The sequence below is a fragment of the Theropithecus gelada genome, chromosome X, assembly GCF_003255815.1.
Source record: "Theropithecus gelada isolate Dixy chromosome X, Tgel_1.0, whole genome shotgun sequence".
NCBI lineage: Eukaryota > Metazoa > Chordata > Mammalia > Primates > Cercopithecidae > Theropithecus > Theropithecus gelada.
The window spans coordinates 5,505,889-5,526,398 of record NC_037689.1 but is presented as its reverse complement, the minus strand read 5'-3'; the positions used below and the strand labels follow the sequence as shown (position 1 = coordinate 5,526,398).

General features: G+C 41.6%; 1 protein-coding gene across 4 annotated transcripts in view; it reads right to left on the bottom strand.

Moving 5' to 3' along the window:
* The window catches only part of PHF8 (PHD finger protein 8), a 105,512-nt gene that overhangs the window by 33,552 nt on the left and 51,450 nt on the right, over positions 1-20,510 (bottom strand). For 2 of the 4 annotated variants that reach the window (XM_025372238.1, XM_025372239.1), the window contains exons 13-18: positions 19,386-19,688; positions 18,521-18,624; positions 13,702-13,880; positions 12,993-13,078; positions 11,404-11,537; positions 10,500-10,813 (exon numbers count right to left, since the gene is read on the bottom strand). In XM_025372238.1, the coding sequence (XP_025228023.1) occupies positions 10,500-10,813; positions 11,404-11,537; positions 12,993-13,078; positions 13,702-13,880; positions 18,521-18,624; positions 19,386-19,688 (1,120 nt within the window). Of the gene's footprint in view, positions 1-10,499; positions 10,814-11,332; positions 11,373-11,403; positions 11,538-12,992; positions 13,079-13,701; positions 13,881-18,520; positions 18,625-19,385; positions 19,689-20,510 lie in introns of all 4 variants that reach the window. The other 2 variants (XM_025372241.1, XM_025372240.1) reach the window with 2 other exon arrangements.

The following is a 20,510-nucleotide window of genomic DNA, read 5'->3' as shown; positions in this document are numbered from 1 at the left end:
CTGGTGAGGTTGCAGAGAAAAAGGAACGCTTTTACACTGTTGGTAAGAGTGTAAATTAGTTCAAGCATTGTGGAAGACAGCATGGTGATTCCTCAAAGATCTAGAGGCAGAACTACCATTTGACCCAGTAATCAGTAATCCTATCACTGGGTATATACCCAAAGGAATACAAATCAGTCTATTATAAAGACGTGCACACGTATGTTCACTGCAGCAGTATTCACAATAGCAAGGACATGGAATCAACCAAAATGCCCATCAATGACAGACTGGATAAAGAAAAGCTGGTACATATACAGCATGGAATACTATGCAGTCATAAAAAGGAATAAGAGCACGTCCATTGCAGGGACATGGATGGAGCTGGAAACTTATTCTTAGCAAACTAGCACAGGAACAGAAAACTAAATACCACATGTTCTCATTTATAAGTGGGAGTTGAACGACGAGAACACATGGACACATAGGAGTGGGGGAACAACATACACTAGGGCCTGTCGGTGGCAAGGAGGGAGAGTATAAGGAAGAATAGCTAATGGATGCTGGGCTTAATACCTAGGTAATAGGTTGGTCTGTGCAGTAAACCACCATGGCACATGTTTACCTATGTAACAAACCTGCACATCCTGTACATGTACCCCAGAATATAAAAGTTGAAAAAAAAAAAAAAAAAAAAAAAGGCTCGACAGGTATATGGGGAAAAATGTCCAATATCACTCATCATCAGGGAAACAGAAATCAAAACCACAATAAGAAATCATCTCACCTCAGTTAGAATGGCTATTATCCAAAAGACAAGAAGTAACAAATGCTGGAGAGGATTTGTTACTCTTCAGCATTTGGAGAAAGAGGAACATTCATACACTGTTGGTGGGAATATAAGGTAGTACAACTATCATGGAAAACAGTACCATATGATCCAGCAATTCCACTGCTGGGCATATCCAAAAGGAAATAAATCAGTATATCAAAGAGATATCTGCATTCCCATGTTCACTGCAATATTATTCACAATAGCCAAGATACGGAATCAACCTAAGTATCCATCAATGGACAAATGAGTGAAATTAAGAAATGTGGTATATATAAACAATGGAATATTATTCAGCCATTAAAACAAATGAAATCCTGTCACTTGCAGTAAAATGAATGAAAATGGAGATCATTGTATTAAGTGAAATAAGCCAGGAATAGGCAGACAAATATTGCATGTTCTCACTCATATGTGAGACCTAAAAAAGTGGATCTCACAGAGGTGGAGAGTAGAATGGTGGTTACCAGAGGCTGGGAAAGGAAGCAGGGGATGAAAAATAGTTGGTTAATGGGTACAAAAATACAGTTAGACAGAAGGAATAAATTCTAGCATTCACTAGTACAGTCAGGAAATTACAGTTAATAATTTGTGTATTTCAAGACAGCTAGAAGAGAATTATGTTTCTGACACAAAAATAAAGGTTTGATGATAGATATATCACTAAGCTTAACTTCATCATTACACATTGTATATGTGTATCAAAATATCACATATGTATCCCCAAAATATATATGATATGCTGTTAATATATCAACTTTATAAAATACTAAAACAAAACAAAAAAAAGGCTGGGCATGGTGGCTCACGCCTGTAATCCCAGTACTTTGGGAGGCCAAGGTGGGCGGATCACTTGAGGTCAGGAGTTCGAGACCAGCCTGGTGAAATCCCATCTCTACTAAAAATGCAAAAATTAGCTGGGCGTGGTGGCGCGTGACTGTAATCCCAGCTACTTGGGAGGCTGAGGCAGGAGAACCACTTGAACCTGGGAGGCGGAGGTTGGAGCGAGCCGAGACTGTGCCACTGCACTACAGCCTGGGTGACAGAGCAAGACTCTGTCTCAAAAAAAAAAAACAAAAAACAAAAATAGAATAAAAGTAAAAATAGCAAAACAAGATATGAAAAAGGTCTCAAATAAATAATCTAAATAATCATCTCTGAAATCAGAAAAAGAATAAAACTACAGCAATCTTAACTACATTAAGAGTGGAATGTAATTGACAAAGATAAAACATAGAAAATGAAACAAAAAATGTTGAAAAGATCAATTAAATTGACACAATAAGGCCTGGCTTACACTTGTAATCCCAGTACTTTGGGAGGTCCAGAAGAGATGATCACTTAAGGTCAGGAGTTTGACACAAGGCTATGCAACATAGTGAGACCCCCATCTCCATAAAAATAAAAAATCAGCCAGTGGTATGCACCTGTAGTCCTAAAAACACTTTTTAAGTTAAAAAAAAAAAAGACAAAGTGCCAGCAATTGCAAAGAAAAAAAAAGAGAGAGAGAGAGAGAGAAGAAACAATTTACCAATATCAAGAATGAGAAGGGAAGAGGGGGATATCACTAAAGACCCCATAGACATTTAAAGAATAATAGGGGAATTCTACAAACAACTCTATGCCCAAAAATTCTGTAAGTTATATGAAACAGACCAATTCCTTGAAAGATACAAACTATAAAAACTCACCCAAACTCCTTCCCCTCTTTTCACTACTGCACTTGGCTAGTCTTAATTTAAATAAATAACTCACCTAAAAATCAAACAGACAACCTGAAAATTCTATATCTACTAAAGAAAATAAATCCAGACTGGGTGTGGTGGCTCATGCCTAAAATCCCAGTACTTTGGGAGGCCAAGGTGGGTGGATTACTTAAGGTCAGGAGTTCAAGACCAGCCTGGCCAACATGGTGAAACCTCATCTCTACTAGGAAAAAAAAAAAAAAAAAAAAATTGGCCGGGCATGGTGGTACACACCTTCAGTCTCAGCTACTCAGGAGGCCGAGGCATGAGAATCACCTGAATGCAGGAGGCAGCAGTTGCAGTGAGCCGAGATCGTGGCACTGCACTCCAGCCTGGGTGACAGAGCAAGACTGGCTCAAAAAACAAAGAAAAGAAAACAAAAAGAAAAATTCATAGTTAAATCCTGAACAAGAAATCTTAACAATGCATTCAAAATGTCTGTTTGACATTTCAAAAAAGAGGATCTATGAATGGTGAACAATAATATTCCATTGTTTATATATACCACATTTCTTAATTTCACTATTATCATTAGCCATTAGATGAACCATTAAATATCACTATACATTCATTAGGATGATTAAAATAACTATATTGACAAAACCAAGTGCTGATGAGTATGTAGAGCAACTGAATTCCACATATTGCTAGTGGGAACGTAAAATAACCATTCTGGGAAATAGTTGAGTAGTTTTTTGGGTTTTTTTTTGAGACGGAGTCTCGCTCTGTCGCCCGGGCTGGAGTGCAGTGGGCGCCATCTCAGCTCACTGCAAGCTCCGCCTCCCGGGTTCACACCATTCTCCTGCCTCAGCCTCCCGAGTAGCTGGGACTACAGGCACCTGCCACCACACCTGGCTAATTTTTTGTATTTTTAGTAGAGACGGGGTTTCATCATGCTAGCCAGGATGGTCTCAATCTCCTGACCTCGTGATCCACCTACCTCGGCCTCCCAAAGTGCTGGGATTACAGGTGTGAGCCACTGCACCCAGCCTCTTTTTTTTTTTTTTTTTTTTGAGATGGAGTCTCACTCTGTCCCCCAGGCTGGAGTGCAGTGGCACAATCTCCGTTCACTGCAACCTCCACCTCCCAGGTTCAAGCGACTCTTCTGCCTCAGCCTCCTGAGTAACTGGGACTACAGGTACGTGCCACTGCGCCTAGCTAATTTTTTTGTATTTTTAGTAGAGATGGGGTTTCACCATATTGGCCAGGCTGGTCTCAAGCTCCTGACCTCGTGATCCACCCGCCTTGGCCTCCCAAAGTGCTGGGATTACAGGCGCAAGCCACCACGCCCAGCCAGTATTTTCTTGTAAAGTTAAAACATCCACTGCCCGTACTGCCCAGGAATCTCATTCCTGGGTATTTATCCTAGAAAAATGAAAACTCATATTCACACAAGAACCTATACCTGAATGTTCACAGCAGCTCTAGTTGTAATCACCCCAAAGTGGAAACAACCAAAATGACCTTCAATGGGTATATCCATACAATGGAATATTACTCAGCAATAAAAAAGAACAAGCTTTTGATACGCAACAACATGAATGAATATTAAAGGCATTATGGTGGGCCGGGTGTGGGGGCTTATGCCTGTAATCCCAGCACTTCAGGAGGCTGAGACAGGCAGATCACGAGGTCAGGAGATCGAGACCAGTCTGGCCAACACAGTGAAACCCCGTCTCTACTAAGAATACAAAAAATTAGCTGGGTGTGGTGGTGTGCGCCTTTAATCCCAGCTACTCGGAAGGATGAGGCAGGAGAATCTCGTGAATCCAGGAGGTGGAGGTTGCAGTGAGCCGAGATCGTGCCATTGCCCTCCAGCCCAGGCGACAGTGCGAGGCTCCATCTCAAAAAAAAAAAAAAAAAAAAAAAAAAAGGGCATTACGGTAAGCAAAAGATGCCAGTCTCAAAATATTACATACTGCATAATTCCATTTATATGACATTCTGGCAAAGGCAAAACCACAGTGACAAAGAGCAGATCAGTGGTTGCCCAGGAGTAGAGGGCAGGCATGACTATAAAGGGGGTAGTAACACAAAGGAGGTTAGGGAATGATCAAAGGGCTCTGTATCCTGATTATGGTGGCTGGAAGAATATGAACATGTGTATACCAAGAGAGTCAATTTTACTTCATGTTAATTAAAAAAATAAAATTTCAAGCCGGACGTGGTGGGTCACGCCTATAATCTCAGCACTTTGGGAGGTTGAGGCAGGCAGATCATGTGAGGTCAGGAGTTTGAGACCAGCCTGGCCAACATGGCGAAGCCCCGTCTCAACTAAAAATACACAAAATTAGCTGGGCATGGTGGCGTATGCCTGTAATCCCAGCTACTTAGGAGGCTGAGGCAGAAGAATCACATGAACCCGGGAGGCAGAGGTTGCAGTGAGCCAAGATCGCACCTCTGCACTCCAGCCTGGGTGACAGAGCAAGACTCTGTCTCAAAAATAAATAAATTAAAAAAATAAAATTTAAAAAACGCTTTACCAAAAAGCAGATTGAAAATACATCAACAGAGCTTTCAACTCAAGATGCTGAATACAGAAAATTTAAAAAGAGAATAAAATATCAAACTCTAGAGATGATCAATAAAGCCAAAAAACTAGTTTTTGAAACGACTAGCAATCAAATAAACTAGACGAACTACTGTTAAACACCATGACCAAGTACAGCTAATCTCATGAAAGTAACGATTCAAAATGAGTAATTTTATTAATGTCACTGTATTAACAAATTAACAGAAAAACTATGTATTTATGTCCAAATATGCCAACATTATTTGATAAAACCTAATATGATTCTTGATTTTAAAACAAACAAAAGCCTTTTAAAATAAAGCTAGCCCGGGCAACATGGCAAAACACTGTTTCCACTAAAAACACAAAAATCAGCCAGGAGTGGTGGCGTGAGCCTGTAGTCCCAGCTACTCGGGAGGCTGAGGTGGGAGGATCACTTGAGCTTAGGAGGGGGACTACAGTGAGCCGAAATTGCGCTACTGCATTCCAGCCTGGGTGACAGAGCGAGACTGTGTCTAAATGAGTAAATAAATAGCTAGAGACTCCCTGAACTCTATGAGAGTAGTCTATCAGAGACCTACATATTGAGTGGAGAAAGACTGGCAGTATTCCCTTTAAAGTCTGAAAACAGCAAAAGGATGCCCCCATCACCACTATGACTCAACACTGTAATAAAACTGGAAGTTAGAGGTATGAATATTGGAAAGGAGGAAGATATTATGGGCCGAACGGTGCCCCCTGAAATTCATATGGTGAAGACCTACCCCCTAGTATTCAGAATGTAACTATATGTAGAGATAGGGCCTTTAAAGGGGTAATTAAGTTAAAATAAGACCATTAAGGTAGGCCCTAAATCAATCTGACTGGTGATCTTATAAGAGGTGGTGATTAGGACACACAGGGAGACATCATCGGCGTGTATGCACAGAGGTACAACCACAGGAAGAGGCAGCAAGAGGAAGGCCATCTGCAAGCCAAGCAGAGAGACCTCAGGAGAAACCAACTCTGCCGGCACCTTGATCTTCAACTTTCAGCTGCCAGAAGTGTAAGGAAATAACTTTCTGTTGTTTAAGCCACCCAGTCTGTGATATTTTGTTATGGCAGCCCTATCAAACTAATACAGGACACACAGATCATCTACCTCAAGAAATCAAGACAATGAACTGAAAACAAATAGAACTAATAACAGTATAATAAGGTAGTCCAACACAGGATTGATATGGGAAAGAATCAACTATTTTCCTCCTTATTAGCAACAGCCAATTAGAAAATGTAATACATAAAAAGATGCCACTTTTATGAACCAAAATAAAATTCCTAAACTGAAGAAGAAATAGACCAAAGAAGAGATACATACAAGAAGACATGAATAAATAGAGACAAACCACGTTTGAAGACAGAAACATAAGATGGCTGCTGCTCATACCCAAAAGGTAAATAAGAGAAAGATGTATGGCTGGGCCTGGTGGCTCATGCCTGTAATTCCAGCACTTTGGAAGGCTGAGGCAGGTGGATCACTTGAGGTCAGGAGTTCGAGACCAGCCTGGCCAACGTGGTGAAACCCCGTCTCTACTAAAAATACAAAAAATTAGCCAGGCGTGGTGGCGTGTGCCTGTAATCCCAGCTACTTGGGAGGCCAAGGCAGGAGAACTGTTTGAACCAAGAAGGCAGGAAGGCAGAGGTTGCAGTGAGCCCAGATTACACCACTTCACTCCAGCCTGGGCGACAAAGTGAGACTCGGTCTCAAAAAAAAAAAAGAAAAAAAAAAAAAAGACAAAACCATGATTTCAAAGCTGTTCAGAAGTTGTACCAGTTCAAAAACAATTTTCCGTAGTTGTTTACAACCAATCAGTGGTAGGCTTTTTCACAACTACAGAGAAAGCCTTAGCAACATAAGACGACGTACAGACAAAAACTAAAAATCACACAAGTTTGCCTATCAGAGAAAAAGTAAATGGTGACTCTATTTTCTACAAAATTTAGTTTTGATGGGATAGGCTATCTGACCAAGCAGATGAAGTTGCAAAGACATTTCCCCCTGGGTTTTTTTGTTTGTTTTGTCAAAAAAGATTGATAGGGACTAGGCCCTGGATCAGATTTTAATTTGATGAAGCTGCTATCTATTTAACCAAATGCCCTCAAAAATCCAGATTTGGAAAGAAGAAGTCTGAGTCCAGAGCTTAAGGCCATAGAGAAGCCACTGACTATAATGCCAGGTATGAATGCCACTGGGCTCTAACTTAGGACTGCTATTATTTGAGTCTGCATTTTGGCTTCAAAGTCACATAGATTTTGAGGGCTGTGGCCCTAATCTCTTTTTGCATGCCTTATTGTTTTTAGTGCACAAATTTTCAGGACACAAGGTTATATTCAGGAATGCAGAAATCCCAGTATAGCCGAAAGGCCTCTGATGAAAGATATGTCTCCATAAATTAACCCACAAACATCACGCAATCCTTTGAAAAGCCGATTCTAAAATTCACCTGAAATAGAAAAAGCTCAACAGCAGCCTCAAAATTCTGGAAAAATAAGAACAAGTAAGGAGGTCTCTCCTTGGTAAGCTGCCTTTCCAAGGTTGCTGGGCAAAGCAGTGAGGGGAAGGAGAGAGGAGAGGCTGAGTGAGCTGTTCTAAGAGGAGTGGTCAAATCAAGTCCAGATGTCTTAGCTGCAGGTCAATGTGATTTGACTGCTCACAGTACAGTGGGTGGCCAGGGGAACCTGGCATGTCCCTAAAACAAATCAAAGCTTAGCTCAAAGATGAGAGTCTTAGTGAGCATCTGTGGTCTCCTCAGGTTCACAGCAAGGTCTGTAGAGGGGATGTGCTCTACCAGAAACAAAGTCTGTGGTAACTAACCTACATGTTATTGTCACAGGAATAGACAAGTTGATTTTCATTTTCTTTTTTAGCATCTGTTTGGTAAAATAAAAATTTGTTTTGACAAGTTGATTTTATGGAACAGAATAATATTAATAGTATCTAATACATAGTACTTACTTATATGAGCTGGGCAATGTTTTAAGTGCTTTCTGTATATTTATTTAACTCTCACAACAACATATGAGGTAGGCATGACTATCACAGAGAGGCATAGAGAGGTTAACTAGCCTGGCCAAGGTCATACAGCTGTTAAGGCACAGAACTTGGACTAGAGTGGAAAACAAATCCCCATATATTTGGGAATTTAGTTTGTGACAAAGGTAGAACTTCAAGTCAGGGGGATGATGATGAACTAGTCAATAAACGGTGTTGGGGGAAATGACTACTAATGTGGAAAAAAATAAAGTTAGATTCTAACCTCCCACAATTCACAAAAACTTAATTCCAGATAAAGAGCTAAAATTTTAACTCCTATGTAAGTTTTAGGGGAAAATATAAGAAGGCCTTCTTAATCAAAACATAAAATACAAAAAACTATTAAAAACTGATAAAGATAGCTGGATGCAGTGGCTCACGCCTGTAATTCCAGCACTTTGGGAGACCAAGGCAGGAGGATCACTAGAGCCCAGGAGTTCGAGACCAGCCTGGGCAACATGGCGAAACCCCATCTGTACAAAAAATAAGCTGGGTGTGGTGGCATGCACCTATGGTCCCATCTACCAGGGAGATTGAGATGGGATTGCGGAGGTCGAGGCTGCAATGAGCCATGATTGCGCCACTGCACTTCAGCCTGGGTGACAGAGTGAGACTGTGTCTTAAAAAAAAAAAAAAAAAAAATTGATAAAGATGACAATGTAAAAATCAAAATTATCTACATGCTAGAAAGACATAATAAAATTAAACACAAACCTAAAAGGAAGTATTTTTCAATATATCCAGAATATACAAAAAATACTCCAACACATCTAGAATATATAAAGAACTCTTACAAATCAATAAGAAAAACAAAGCATCCCAATAGAAAAATGGGTGAAAGACTGAATGGAAAATTCACAGAAAAGGAATAAAGAAGAGTCAATAAACACATAAAACAAACAGACACCATCTTTTGCCATAGGATTGGCAAAAATTAAAAAGGCTGATAGTATCCACTGCTGGTAAGGCTATGGGCAAACAGGTATGTTTCATACACTGATCATATACTGGCCCTTTTGGAGGGAAATTTGGCACTATTTATTAACATTTGTCTTCTACATACCCTTCAACTCAACAGGTCTATCCCCCCTAGAAAAATATTAACTGGCACATAGGCACAAAAGGTTACTGTAAGAATTTTCATTGCAGTGTTGTTAGTAAAAGTAAAAACTTAGAAACAACTTAAATGTCAATCAGTAGGGAATGATTAAACATATATTTCTATATTACAGAACACTATGCAGCAGATAGATCTCTATGTATTGATAAAGTATATCTCTGTACTGACATTGAAAGAAAACTAAGCAAGTTGCAGAACCACACAGACTAAATAAAACTATACTTCTGTCTACATAAGAATGTAAACACAACAAAATAAAAGGCATACGTGAAAATGATGACAAAGGTTGTCTTTGGGCTCAGAGGAAAGAGTGTTAGTCAAAAAGAATTTTTGCTTTCTCCATCTTCAATTTTGGTCAGCAAGCGTTAACCATATTTGTATAACTTTTGAAATATTAAAACAATGGCCGGGTGTGATGGCTCATGCCTATAATCCCAGCACTTTGGGACGCCAAGGCAGGCGGGCAGATCACTTGAGGCCAGGAGTTCGAGATCACCCTAGCCAACATGACAAAATCTTGTCTCCCGCAAAAATACAAAAATTAGCCAGGCGTGATGTGATGGTGCACACCTGTAATCCCAGCTACTCGGGAGGCTGAGGCACGAGAATTGCTTGAACCCAGGAGGTGGAGGTGGCAGTGAGCTGAGATGGCATCACTGCATTCCACCCTGGGCTAATGAGGGAGATTCTGTCTCAAAAAACAAAACAAAACAAAAAGCACTTACATTATACAGTCACCTGTATTATACAAGAGTGCCTTATACATTGTGGTACTCAATAAAATCTTGGATTAAAAAAAGGAGTCATCTCTTAAATGTAAAAAGCCCACTGAAAGGTCATTATGTACCTTTGCAAAAGGGACAAACTGGCCAACACAGGACACAAATGACACAGATGATGGCAGTCAAACAGGCAAGAGAAAAAAAGAGTCACCAGCGGTAAAGGTTGGACATTAGTAAAAACAGATGAGAGCAAATTATAACTACCATTTTTTGAAGGCTTCCCATGAGCAAGAAACTGTGCCAGATGATCTGTGTAAGCATAATCTCAAATTCTTAACATTAACCTGTGAGATATTCCCATTTTACAAATTAGGAAAATACGGCTTAGAGAAACTAAATATCAGGCTTAAGACCAGGACTTTGCTCACTACAAACTGTCCTCTATTGGGCCGAGGATGGAGACTGGGACTGAGGAGACCCCTTCTGGCCTGAACCCATGTGCTTAGCTGCCCTTACTATACTCTGCGTCCTTGAAGCATGCTCCCAAGCTGTCCTGTTCATCCAGACTGGCGTTCTCCTCCTCCTCCTCGCTCTCGGTTCTCCAGTATGCTGGCCGCTTGATGGGCCGCTTCCCTGGGGTGCGCTGGGAAGCAGGACTGTTAGACACTGTGCCCAGCCCACTGCTGGAGCTCCCACTGCTTCGATCCTGCCCCCCGGTCCACCAGGCCTGCAGGCTGGAGGTAGCCGGTGAGGACGATGAGGACTGCAGGTTGGCCATGCACAGCATGCCCTGGATGGCCTCCTGAGTGCTGGGAGAAGCTGGGGCCTCACTGCAAGGAACAGAGGAGAAATACTGAGGCAGTTGTTTTTAACTGTCAGAGTAAACCAGTCATCAGAACACTCAGGGAGGAGGGACAACAGCTATGAGGATCAAGGTGGGAGGAAAAAGGGGAGAATCACCCTAAGTGAAAAATTTGGAATTAAGCTTAAGGATCAAGACAGTACCATAGACTGTTTTCATGAAAAGCCAGTCCTTTTTGCCTAAAGTCTCTCCACAGACAGTAGGCAAGGTGGCAAAAAAGGGGCACACCTCCCTCCCTGTTTATGCATGCTGCATTCTTTCCTTTCATTATTTTTGTAACAATTCTCCTTGCATGACTCTTCTAGCCCCTCTTCCCAACTTCGTAAGTGCCCAAAATTGATTCCTCTTGAAGTCTATACATCTTATCGCCATCAGATCTTAAGTTCCTTAGGACAGGTTTCATGCCTACTTTATTCTTTCACCAAAATGCCCTGGATAATTCTTTGTCCCTTTAAATGGCTCTATAAATATCTACTGATTGGCTGACCTGGCACCTTGGGCGGGAGCGGGGGTTGCTGTCTGATAGCCTGGAAAGGGGAGATAAAAGCCAGTACTCACGTGAGGGCAGCATAGTCAGGTCCCCCCACCTGCCTGCTGGCCTTGAGCAGATCAAGAATGCCACCAGCGCCACTACCATTCCCGAGCTTGCCTTCAACCCCTTCCACCATGTCCTCATCTGTTGTATAGTCCTCCTGTTGCAGAGAGAGTGTATCACCTCAGTTGCCCAGGATTGCTCTGGTAAGGCCCCAATATAGGGGTGATGATCTGACTCCTGATATTAATATCTTCTGAGCACCAAGTATAGACCAAGTATTAAGCAGAATATTCATTTTTTATCTTAATTTCCAAGGCATCTTTGTGAGGTAGGTAGTATACTCCCACTTTAAACAGGTAAGAAAACTAAGGCTCGGGGAAGTTAAATAATTTGTGTAAGGTCACATCAGATACTCCTTATCACATACTCTTTCTGCTACATCACACTGACTTTTAAGTTTTTATTTATTTATTTATTTTTTCTGAGACAGAGTCTCGCTCTGTCGCCCAGGCTGGAGTGCAGTGGCGCGATCTTGACTCACTGCAAGCTCTGCCTCCCGGGTTCACATCATTCTCCTGCCTCAGCCTCCCGAGTAGCTGCGACCACAGGCGTCCACCACCATGCCCGGCTAATTTTGTTTTTTTGTATTTTTAGTAGAGACGGGATTTCATCGTGCTAGCCAGGATGGTCTCGATCTCCTGACCTCGTGATCCACCTGCCTCGGCCTCCCAAAGTGCTGGAATTACAGGCATGAGCCACCGCGCCTGGCTGACTTTTTATTTTTTTATTTTTTTGAGACAGAGTCTCATTCTGTCGCCAGGCTGGAGTGCAGTGGCACGATCCTGGCTCACTGCAACCTCTGCCTCCTGGGTTCAAGCGATTCTTCTGCCTCAGCCTCCCAAGTAGCTGGGACTACAGGGGTGTGCCACCACGCCCAGCTAATTTTTTAGCAGCAACGGGGTTTCACCATGTTGGCCAGGATGGTCTCAATCTCTTGACCTCATGATATGCCCACCTCAGCCTCCCAAAGTACTGGGATTACAGGCGTGAGCCACCGTGCCCGGCCCACACTGACTTTTATTCTACTCTGTATTAAAGGATGTTTAAGGTATTTCAACTAAATTGAAATCTTCCATTTACATGCTCAGCAGCACTTCGCACACACTCTTTCACTTAATAAATATTTCACTGCAGTGGCTCACCCTGTGATTCCAGCACTTTGGGAGGCCAAGGCAAAAGATCACATGAGCCCAGGAGTTTGAGACCAGCCTGGGCAACACAGCGAGACCCTGTCTCTACAAAAAAAAAAATTGAAAAGAATTAGCTACGTTGGTGGTGTAAGCCTGTGGTCCCAGCTACTAGGGAGGCTGAGCTGGCCTCGGAGGTCAAGACTGCTGTGAACCATGATCATACCATTGTACCCCAGCCTGGGCAACAGAGCAAAGAGACTCTGTCTCAAAAAAAAAAAATAATAATAATAATAAATAAATAATTCAGGAAATGAATGCATAGGATATCTTCCTCCCTGCATATCCCCCAACTAGAATGACAATCTGTCTTCTGTCTCTATCACCAGAATGAGCAGAAGACTAGGTCCAGGGCAGAATCCTACCTCAATGTCAAACTCAACTTCTCCTGGTTCACGAACTCGGTTGGGGTCAGAGCAAGGCTTCGCACGGGGCAATTTCCGGGGAAATTCTAGAAAACAATGGAATGCACTTATTATGAAGCTATGATTAGCATTTCAGCCAAATACCCAGAAGAAAAAAATAAGACTAATTTTCTTGGAAGTAATGACCACAGATGACTAATTTAGAGAGGTTAGGGATCAGGTGATAAATAAATCTTTAGAACAAAGGAAACAATGAAGGCCTACAGAACATAGTATAGCAGAATGTCAACAAGCTCAGGCCTAAGGTCTTAAGTCTATCAAGAGGGCCAAAAACATATATAAAACGGGCAAGGGCTGGGCGTGGTGCCTTGCACCTGTAATCTCAGCACTTTGGGAGGCTGAGGCGGGTGGATCACCTGAGGTCAGGAGTTCCAGACCAGCCTGATCGACATAGTGAAATCCCATCTCTACTAAAAATACAAAATTAGCCAGGCATGGTGGCACATGCCTGTAATCCCAGCTACTCAGGAGGCTGAGGCACGAGAATCACTTGAACCCGGGAGGCGGATGTTACAGTGAGCCAAGATCGCGCCATTGCACTCCAGCCTGGGCAACAAGAGCGAAACTCCATCTCAAAACAAACAAACAAACAAACAAACAAACAAACAAAAAACGGGTAGAGGAGGAAAAAGAAAGAACAGACACACACTTGGTCTTATTATCAGGGTCGCCTTCTCCTTTCCCAATCTCTCGTCAATCTGCAGCTCATCATCTGAATCCAAGTCAAATTCATCTTCTATCACCTGTTCTGCCACCAGTCTAGCCTTGTCTACCTTCTTTGCTATCTTGGTTCGCCGAGATTTGGATAAGCACTTCACCCTTTTCGTACTGAAGGGAAGGAGAACATAAAAACAGTCACTAGCAATATTGTTAGTCGCTAGCAAGACAGCAATTCTCTCTACATTGACTACGGATTCAATACAATCCCTACCAAAATCCAGCCAGCTTTTTAAATAAAAAGTTGATAGTAAAACATACTTGGACATATAAAGGACCTAACACAGACAAAATAATTTTGAAAAAGAACAACATCGAAGGACTTACACTGTTCAATCCCAAAATTTACTCTAAAGCTATGGTAATCAAGGCAATGTGATATCAGCATAAAGACAGACATACAGATCAGTGGAAAAGAACTTTGAGTTCCGAATAAACCCTTAAATTTATGATCAAATGATTTCTGACAAAAGGTGCTAAAGCAGCTCAGTGGGGGAAAGGATGGTTTTTTCAGTAAAAGTTGCTGAGAAAAATGGATACAAAGAAATAAATGTGGACCCTTACCTCACATCATATACAAAAATTAACGTAAAATGCATCATAGATCTAAATGTAAAACCTAAAACTATAAAACTAGAGTAAAACACAGAAAAATATCATATAACCTGGGATTAAGTAAAATTAAAAATTTTGTATTTCAAAAGAAACCATTAAGAAAATAAAATAAAAGCCACAGACTGAGAGAAAATATTTGGAAATCATTTATCTGGCAAAGGATTTGTATCCAGAATTTTTTTGTTTTTTTGGTTTTTTTTTTTTGAGACAGAGTCTTGCTCTGTCGCCCAGGCTGGAGTTCAATGGCGTGATCTCAGCCCATGGCAACCTCTGCCTCCCGGGTTCAAGTAATTCTCTTGCCTCGGCAAGACTCCGTCTCAAAAAAAAAAAAACAAAACCAAAACTGCACTGATACTTGAAATTTCATAGGAGAGTAGACCTGTGTGTTCTCACCACAAACACATGGTAAGTACGTGAAGTGATGCATATGTTAACTAGCTTTACTGGCATAATCATTTCACAGTATAAACTTTATCAAATATCACATTGTATACCTTAAATACAATTTTAATTTTTATTTGCTTTTTTTTTTTTCTTTTTGAGATGGAGTCTTGCTCTGTTGCCTAGGCTGGAGTAGTGGCATGATCTCGGCTCACTGCAACCTCCCGCCTCCTGGGTTCAAGCAATTCTCCTGTCTCAGCCTCCCAAGTAGCTGGGATTATAGGTGCCCACCACCATGTCTGGCTAATTTTTGTAATTTTAGTACAGACAAGGGTTTCGTCATGTTGGCCAGGCTGGTCTCAAACTCCTAACAAGTGATCCGCCCACTTTGGCCTCCCAAAGTGTTGGGATTACAGGTGTGAGCCACTGTACTGGGCCACAATTTTTATTTTTTTTTAAAAAAACACATACAATGAGTTTACACTTTACATCCACCAGAATGGCTATAGTCAAAAAGAAAAAAAAATAACAAATGTTGGCCAGTAAGTGAAGAAACTCATGATTGCTGGTTGAAATGAACAATGCCTTTGTCCAGAACTCAAAAGTGGCTTAGATAATCCTGTTACACATAGTAGACGATATTAACCAATATGAACTGCTGGAAAAAAACCTCATAAACAGTTAAAAAGAAACATGTTTTTGGCAAATCAGTACACTGATACATTCAGCAACTAGTAATTTGGTTAAATTGACTTTCAGTGAATTGGCTGTCATTTAACTGACCTATTTTCTACCTCAGAGGGTTGAGGATTAAATGAGCTCATACAGAGCTTGATCCATGGCAACTGCTCCATGTAGCTAATATTACAAGGTTCTCTCTCAATTTTCACATTAGTAAAATGCGGATACTACTACTTACTTTTGGGGTTGTTGTGAGGATTAAATAAAATAGTGTATATAAACAGCTAAGACAGACTTTGACACAGAGGAGATGCTCAATAAATGACAGCTATGTATGCCCTGGTCTTCTATTAACTTCCAATAATTAAAATTTTCAGCTGGGTTGTGGTAGTGCATGTCTGTAGTATCGGCTAACTCAGGAGGCTGAGGCAAAAGAACTCCTTGAGCCTGGGCAATACAGCAAGACCCTGTCTCTAACAATTTTAAAAAAATTTTTAAAGAAAATTTTCAAACATACACAAAAATATAAAAGTATAATTAATTCTCATGTACCTATCACTCAGCTAAGTTTCAGCAATTATCAACACAGCCAGTCTTGTTTCATCTACACCTCAATCTCTGCAAAACACAAAGTTTGGAGAGAAGCCCAGACATACCATCACATCATCTGTAAATATTTCTCTACTTTGACTATCTGGGTTCACTTAACAGCTTCTGACACTGCAGCAGGTAATAGGCAGCAGCACAAGGAGTGCTGGGGGTGGGGCAGGGGCAGGAAATGTCTTACTGTACCTTCAATAGCCATTATAGGCTGGACTCCTAGGACTGAATTTTCTCCTGTCCAGGAGACCTATCGTGAGTTCTGGACAAAGGCAATATTCAACAGTCTCTCTAATCTTACACTTTAGTAACTGGATTCTCAAACCCCAAGAATAGCTCTGTTGCTTTCAGAATCTGCCCTACTCCCACTCCTTTTTCCCTTATTTTCCACCCAGGTGGGCCCAGATGGACCTGAAGGTAACCTTTTCCTAGAAGGCAGCTATTAAGGTACCTTTGTTGTTTGTGTTCCTACATTGTTCATACTCTGCACCTGGCTCTTGACTGCTGCTGTCTAGTGTTCTGAGTATCTAGAAAACAGCCCTTACTGGCTTTCCCTGCCTCTATGTATTTCAGGGTTTCTGACAACCTTCTTAGATTCTGGTCATGGCCACATCATCGTTATCACCATCTTCATGGAGAATTCTTTTGTCTCGACATCATCATATTTATAAGACCTACCATTTATTAAGTATTAATTATATGGCAGGCCCTGTGGTTAACGTTCTACATATATTATCTCATTTAATCCTCCAACAACCCTAAGGTAAGTTTTAACTATAGAATACATATAATGAGGACACTGAAGCTCAGATAGGTTAATTAGTTTGCCAAAGTAGAACAGTGAATATGTGTCACAGCTGGGATTTAAACCTTGGATTGCCTGATTCCCCAAGTCCATAATTTTGTTGTAAACAGCTTTTATTTTATTCTTTTAGAACTTGTTCTTTTAAAATTAAAGAAGAGTAAATACTTAAATATTTAAAGAAAAGTAAATACGTGCTCATTGTACAAAATTCAAATGCTACTAAAGTGAAAATTTGCTCTTACCTTCCCTATTGTACTTTCCAGGGATAACCACTGTTAAAAACTTGGTATAACAAGGCCGGGCACATGGGCTCATGCCTGTAATCCCAGCACTTTGGGAGACTGAGGAGGGCAGATGACTTGAGGCCAGGAGTTCGAGACCAGCCTGGCCAACATGTAGAAACCCTGTCTCTACTAAAAATACAAAAATTAGCTGGGTGTGGTAGCATGCACCTTAAGTCCCAGCTATTTGGGAGGCTGAGACACGAGAATCGCTTGAACCGAGGGGGCAGAGGTTGCAGTGAGCCGAGACCACACCACTGCACTCCAGCCTGGGTAACAGAGCGAGACTCTGTCTCAAAAACAAACAAACAAACAAACAAACAAAACACACACACACACACACACAAAACTTGGTGTAACAAGTATAAAGTATGTAACTAGGTCAGGCAAGGTGGCTCACATCTGTAATCCCAGCACTTTGGAGGCCGAAGAGGGAGGATCACCTGAGTCTAGGAGTTAGAGCTCAGCCCGGGCAATAACAGAGACCCCATCTCTATTTTTTTTAAAAATATATTTACATATATAGATCACACACACTATTTGTTTGCCTAAATATACATACATATCTCTGGAAGGAAACCACTGATATTGGTTGTCCATGGGAAGGTAAACAGGGAAAGAGAGATGGGTGTGAGATTTTTCACTGTGTGCTCTTTCACATTGTTTTTATTTCTAACGCTTGTATATTCCATTTTTAAACCTCCCTCTTCAAAAAATACAAAAGTCTATATATGTCTTTTCCATACGTGCATACATACATACATGTGCATACATGCCCTTTTAAAAGTAAAAATGGAACTATTCCTATTATTCTGTAATCTGATTTTAAAAATACGCCTTAAACATCTTTCTGTGTCAATATTTAACTGTCTCATTCTTTGTAACGGCTACATGATACTCCATTCTATAGATGTACCATCATTTATCCAGCCCTTACTGATGAACATTTGGATGTTTCCAATTACTATTACAATGGTGCAGCGAACACTGAACATTTATCATTACACACTTGTGTGCAAGGATTTCTATAAATTCCTAAAAATCTAATCTTAAGTCAAAAGGTATAGAAAAAACTAATGCTTTCAGTAAGTATGCTATACTTATTGCTGCCAGTGTTTCTCGCCCAATGACTTGCTGAAGTTTCTAGAACCGATAAAATCTTTCTCAGGATTGCCAATTCGATTTCAGACCTCTCCCTCTACCCACCTCCAACACCACACCGTGGTTCTCTGAACTAAGCAATGATACATTATATTATCTAGGTATTGCCCTAAGTACAGTCCCTCCTACCCATGTCCCAACCCCTAGATTCCAATTCCACGCCCTGTCTCAGTGGCATATTACCACTGACAGTCCCAGTACCTCTGTGCTCCCCCTTCCCACCTCACCTGCCGTTAGACATCAATAGGGCCAATGGGCTCTCATTTCCATCAAGGTCCAAGTCTGGTGAGTCATCATCTGAGTCATTCAAGCAGGCACCAGTGATGTTGAACTGCAGAAGTAGGAAGCTCAGTTGTCACCTGTCTGGGACTCCCATGGGAATCATGATGGCACGTTCCCTCTGGTTTCACTGGTTCAGTTCACTGTCAAAACCACCTGAGCCAAGGCCTTCTGCTATACTGTCCCCCCACACCCCCACTGATCACAGGAGCAGGAGTTTGAAAATGTGTGGTTGGTTCAGGGGACACCTATCAATCTTGGGAACCATGTTCCCTTAAAAAAGAGGGGGCACATCTTCAGATGCCCATGGAGAGAATCACAATCTTGAGGCAAGATGGAGCCCTGGTGGAGGGCTTTTCTCAAGGACCTGCTCAAGACTACAACCTGACACACGCAATGTTTTCAAATCTCATTCCCATCCCAGCATTTCAAAATTCAGCTAAGTGTTATGTTTTCTGAAAAGAGCTCCTGAAAATCTTCCCTACCCAGACAGAATTAACCCTCCTCTGTATCTCAGGGTCCCACACACACCCTTGATTGTGGCATTCACAATACTTGATTGCACTCATTTGTTTTTATGCCTGTCTTTCTCACTCGCCTGTCAGCCTCTTGAGAGTCACATCCATAGCACCTATCACAGTGCCCAGCATAGAAAAGGTCTCAATAAATGCCTGTTAAATGAGTGGGACTGGTAGCCAAACACCAGGGGGTCTAAGGGACATGGCAGCCAGACAGGATACCCTGCTTTTTGAAACCCTGTTCTTCCAAGGGACACCCAAAAGGGTTGGGCTGAACTCATGGGCCAGCACCCACCTTTGCTTTCTGGAAAGAGCCTGTCTTCAGTGCCTGATGATTGTATGTGTCCATGAGATTATAGCTCAACTGGCCAGCAGGCCCCAAGGCTGAACTCTCCTTGCCCTTTCGCTCTGCCTTCTTGAAGAGTTCCTTGGGCTTCAGGCCTTTCTTCTTTGAACCATTTTTGGAGGGCAGTGACAGCCTGGACATGGACATTGAAGTGGAATGGGCTGGCCTGGTTAGGGGAATGGAGCCGGCTGGGAAGATCCTCTGCAGCCCAAAGATATTGCTCGTCTTCCCAACGTTCTGTTGGAAGATGTCCTACAAGAGTGTTAGTACATGAGGGGGTTAGAGCTTACTCAAGGGTTCTCTCAACACTAAGAGCAGAGGTCTGTTCCTGGTACTGGTGGCACTGCCATGGAAGTGGCTTACAGATGCTCCACATATGCACACCCTAGCTTTTACATAATGAGTCATCAAGAATTTATTGGGTGGCATTTCTTTACCCAGCCATTGACAAGTAAGAAGACGAGCAAAGCACTGTCAAAATTGGAGAGAAAATACTCCACTAAGCAGCTGCCATGAAACAGAAAATAATCAAGTACTAATCTGGGTGGTTCAAACTCTAAGGACTACAGGATTTGAGAAAAGGAGAGGTTCTAGTCCTAATTCTGCTACTAGCTAGCTCTGTAACTAGCTCAGGAAAGTTATCTGACCATTTGAGACTGTTTGCTCAGCTGTAAAATTAAAGGACTAGACTGGAAAGGTGATTTCTGAAGATGTTCTGTGGCTACTTTGAGCTTCTTGGGAGGAGCCCTGAGAATCGGGGGAAGGTAGAAGGCAAATAAAAAGAACAAGTGGAGCCCTAGGCCTCCCACCTTCATCTTATTCAAAGCAGCTGTGCTTTGAATATTGGCCTTCCACCTAAGATGTCATTTTTAAAAAAAGATTCCATTGCTTTAAGTCATTTGAAAGCCCATGGACCACATATACTCTATCTCTAAGTCCTCTTCCAACCAGCCCGGAGTTTTGTGGTTTAAGTGGGAGGCACTGGAGAAAAGGTAGGCCTTTAACTATCCTGAATGATTTTGACAGATGGGAGTGGAGGAAAATGAGAGGTAGGAGGTGGACACTGTAAGCTAT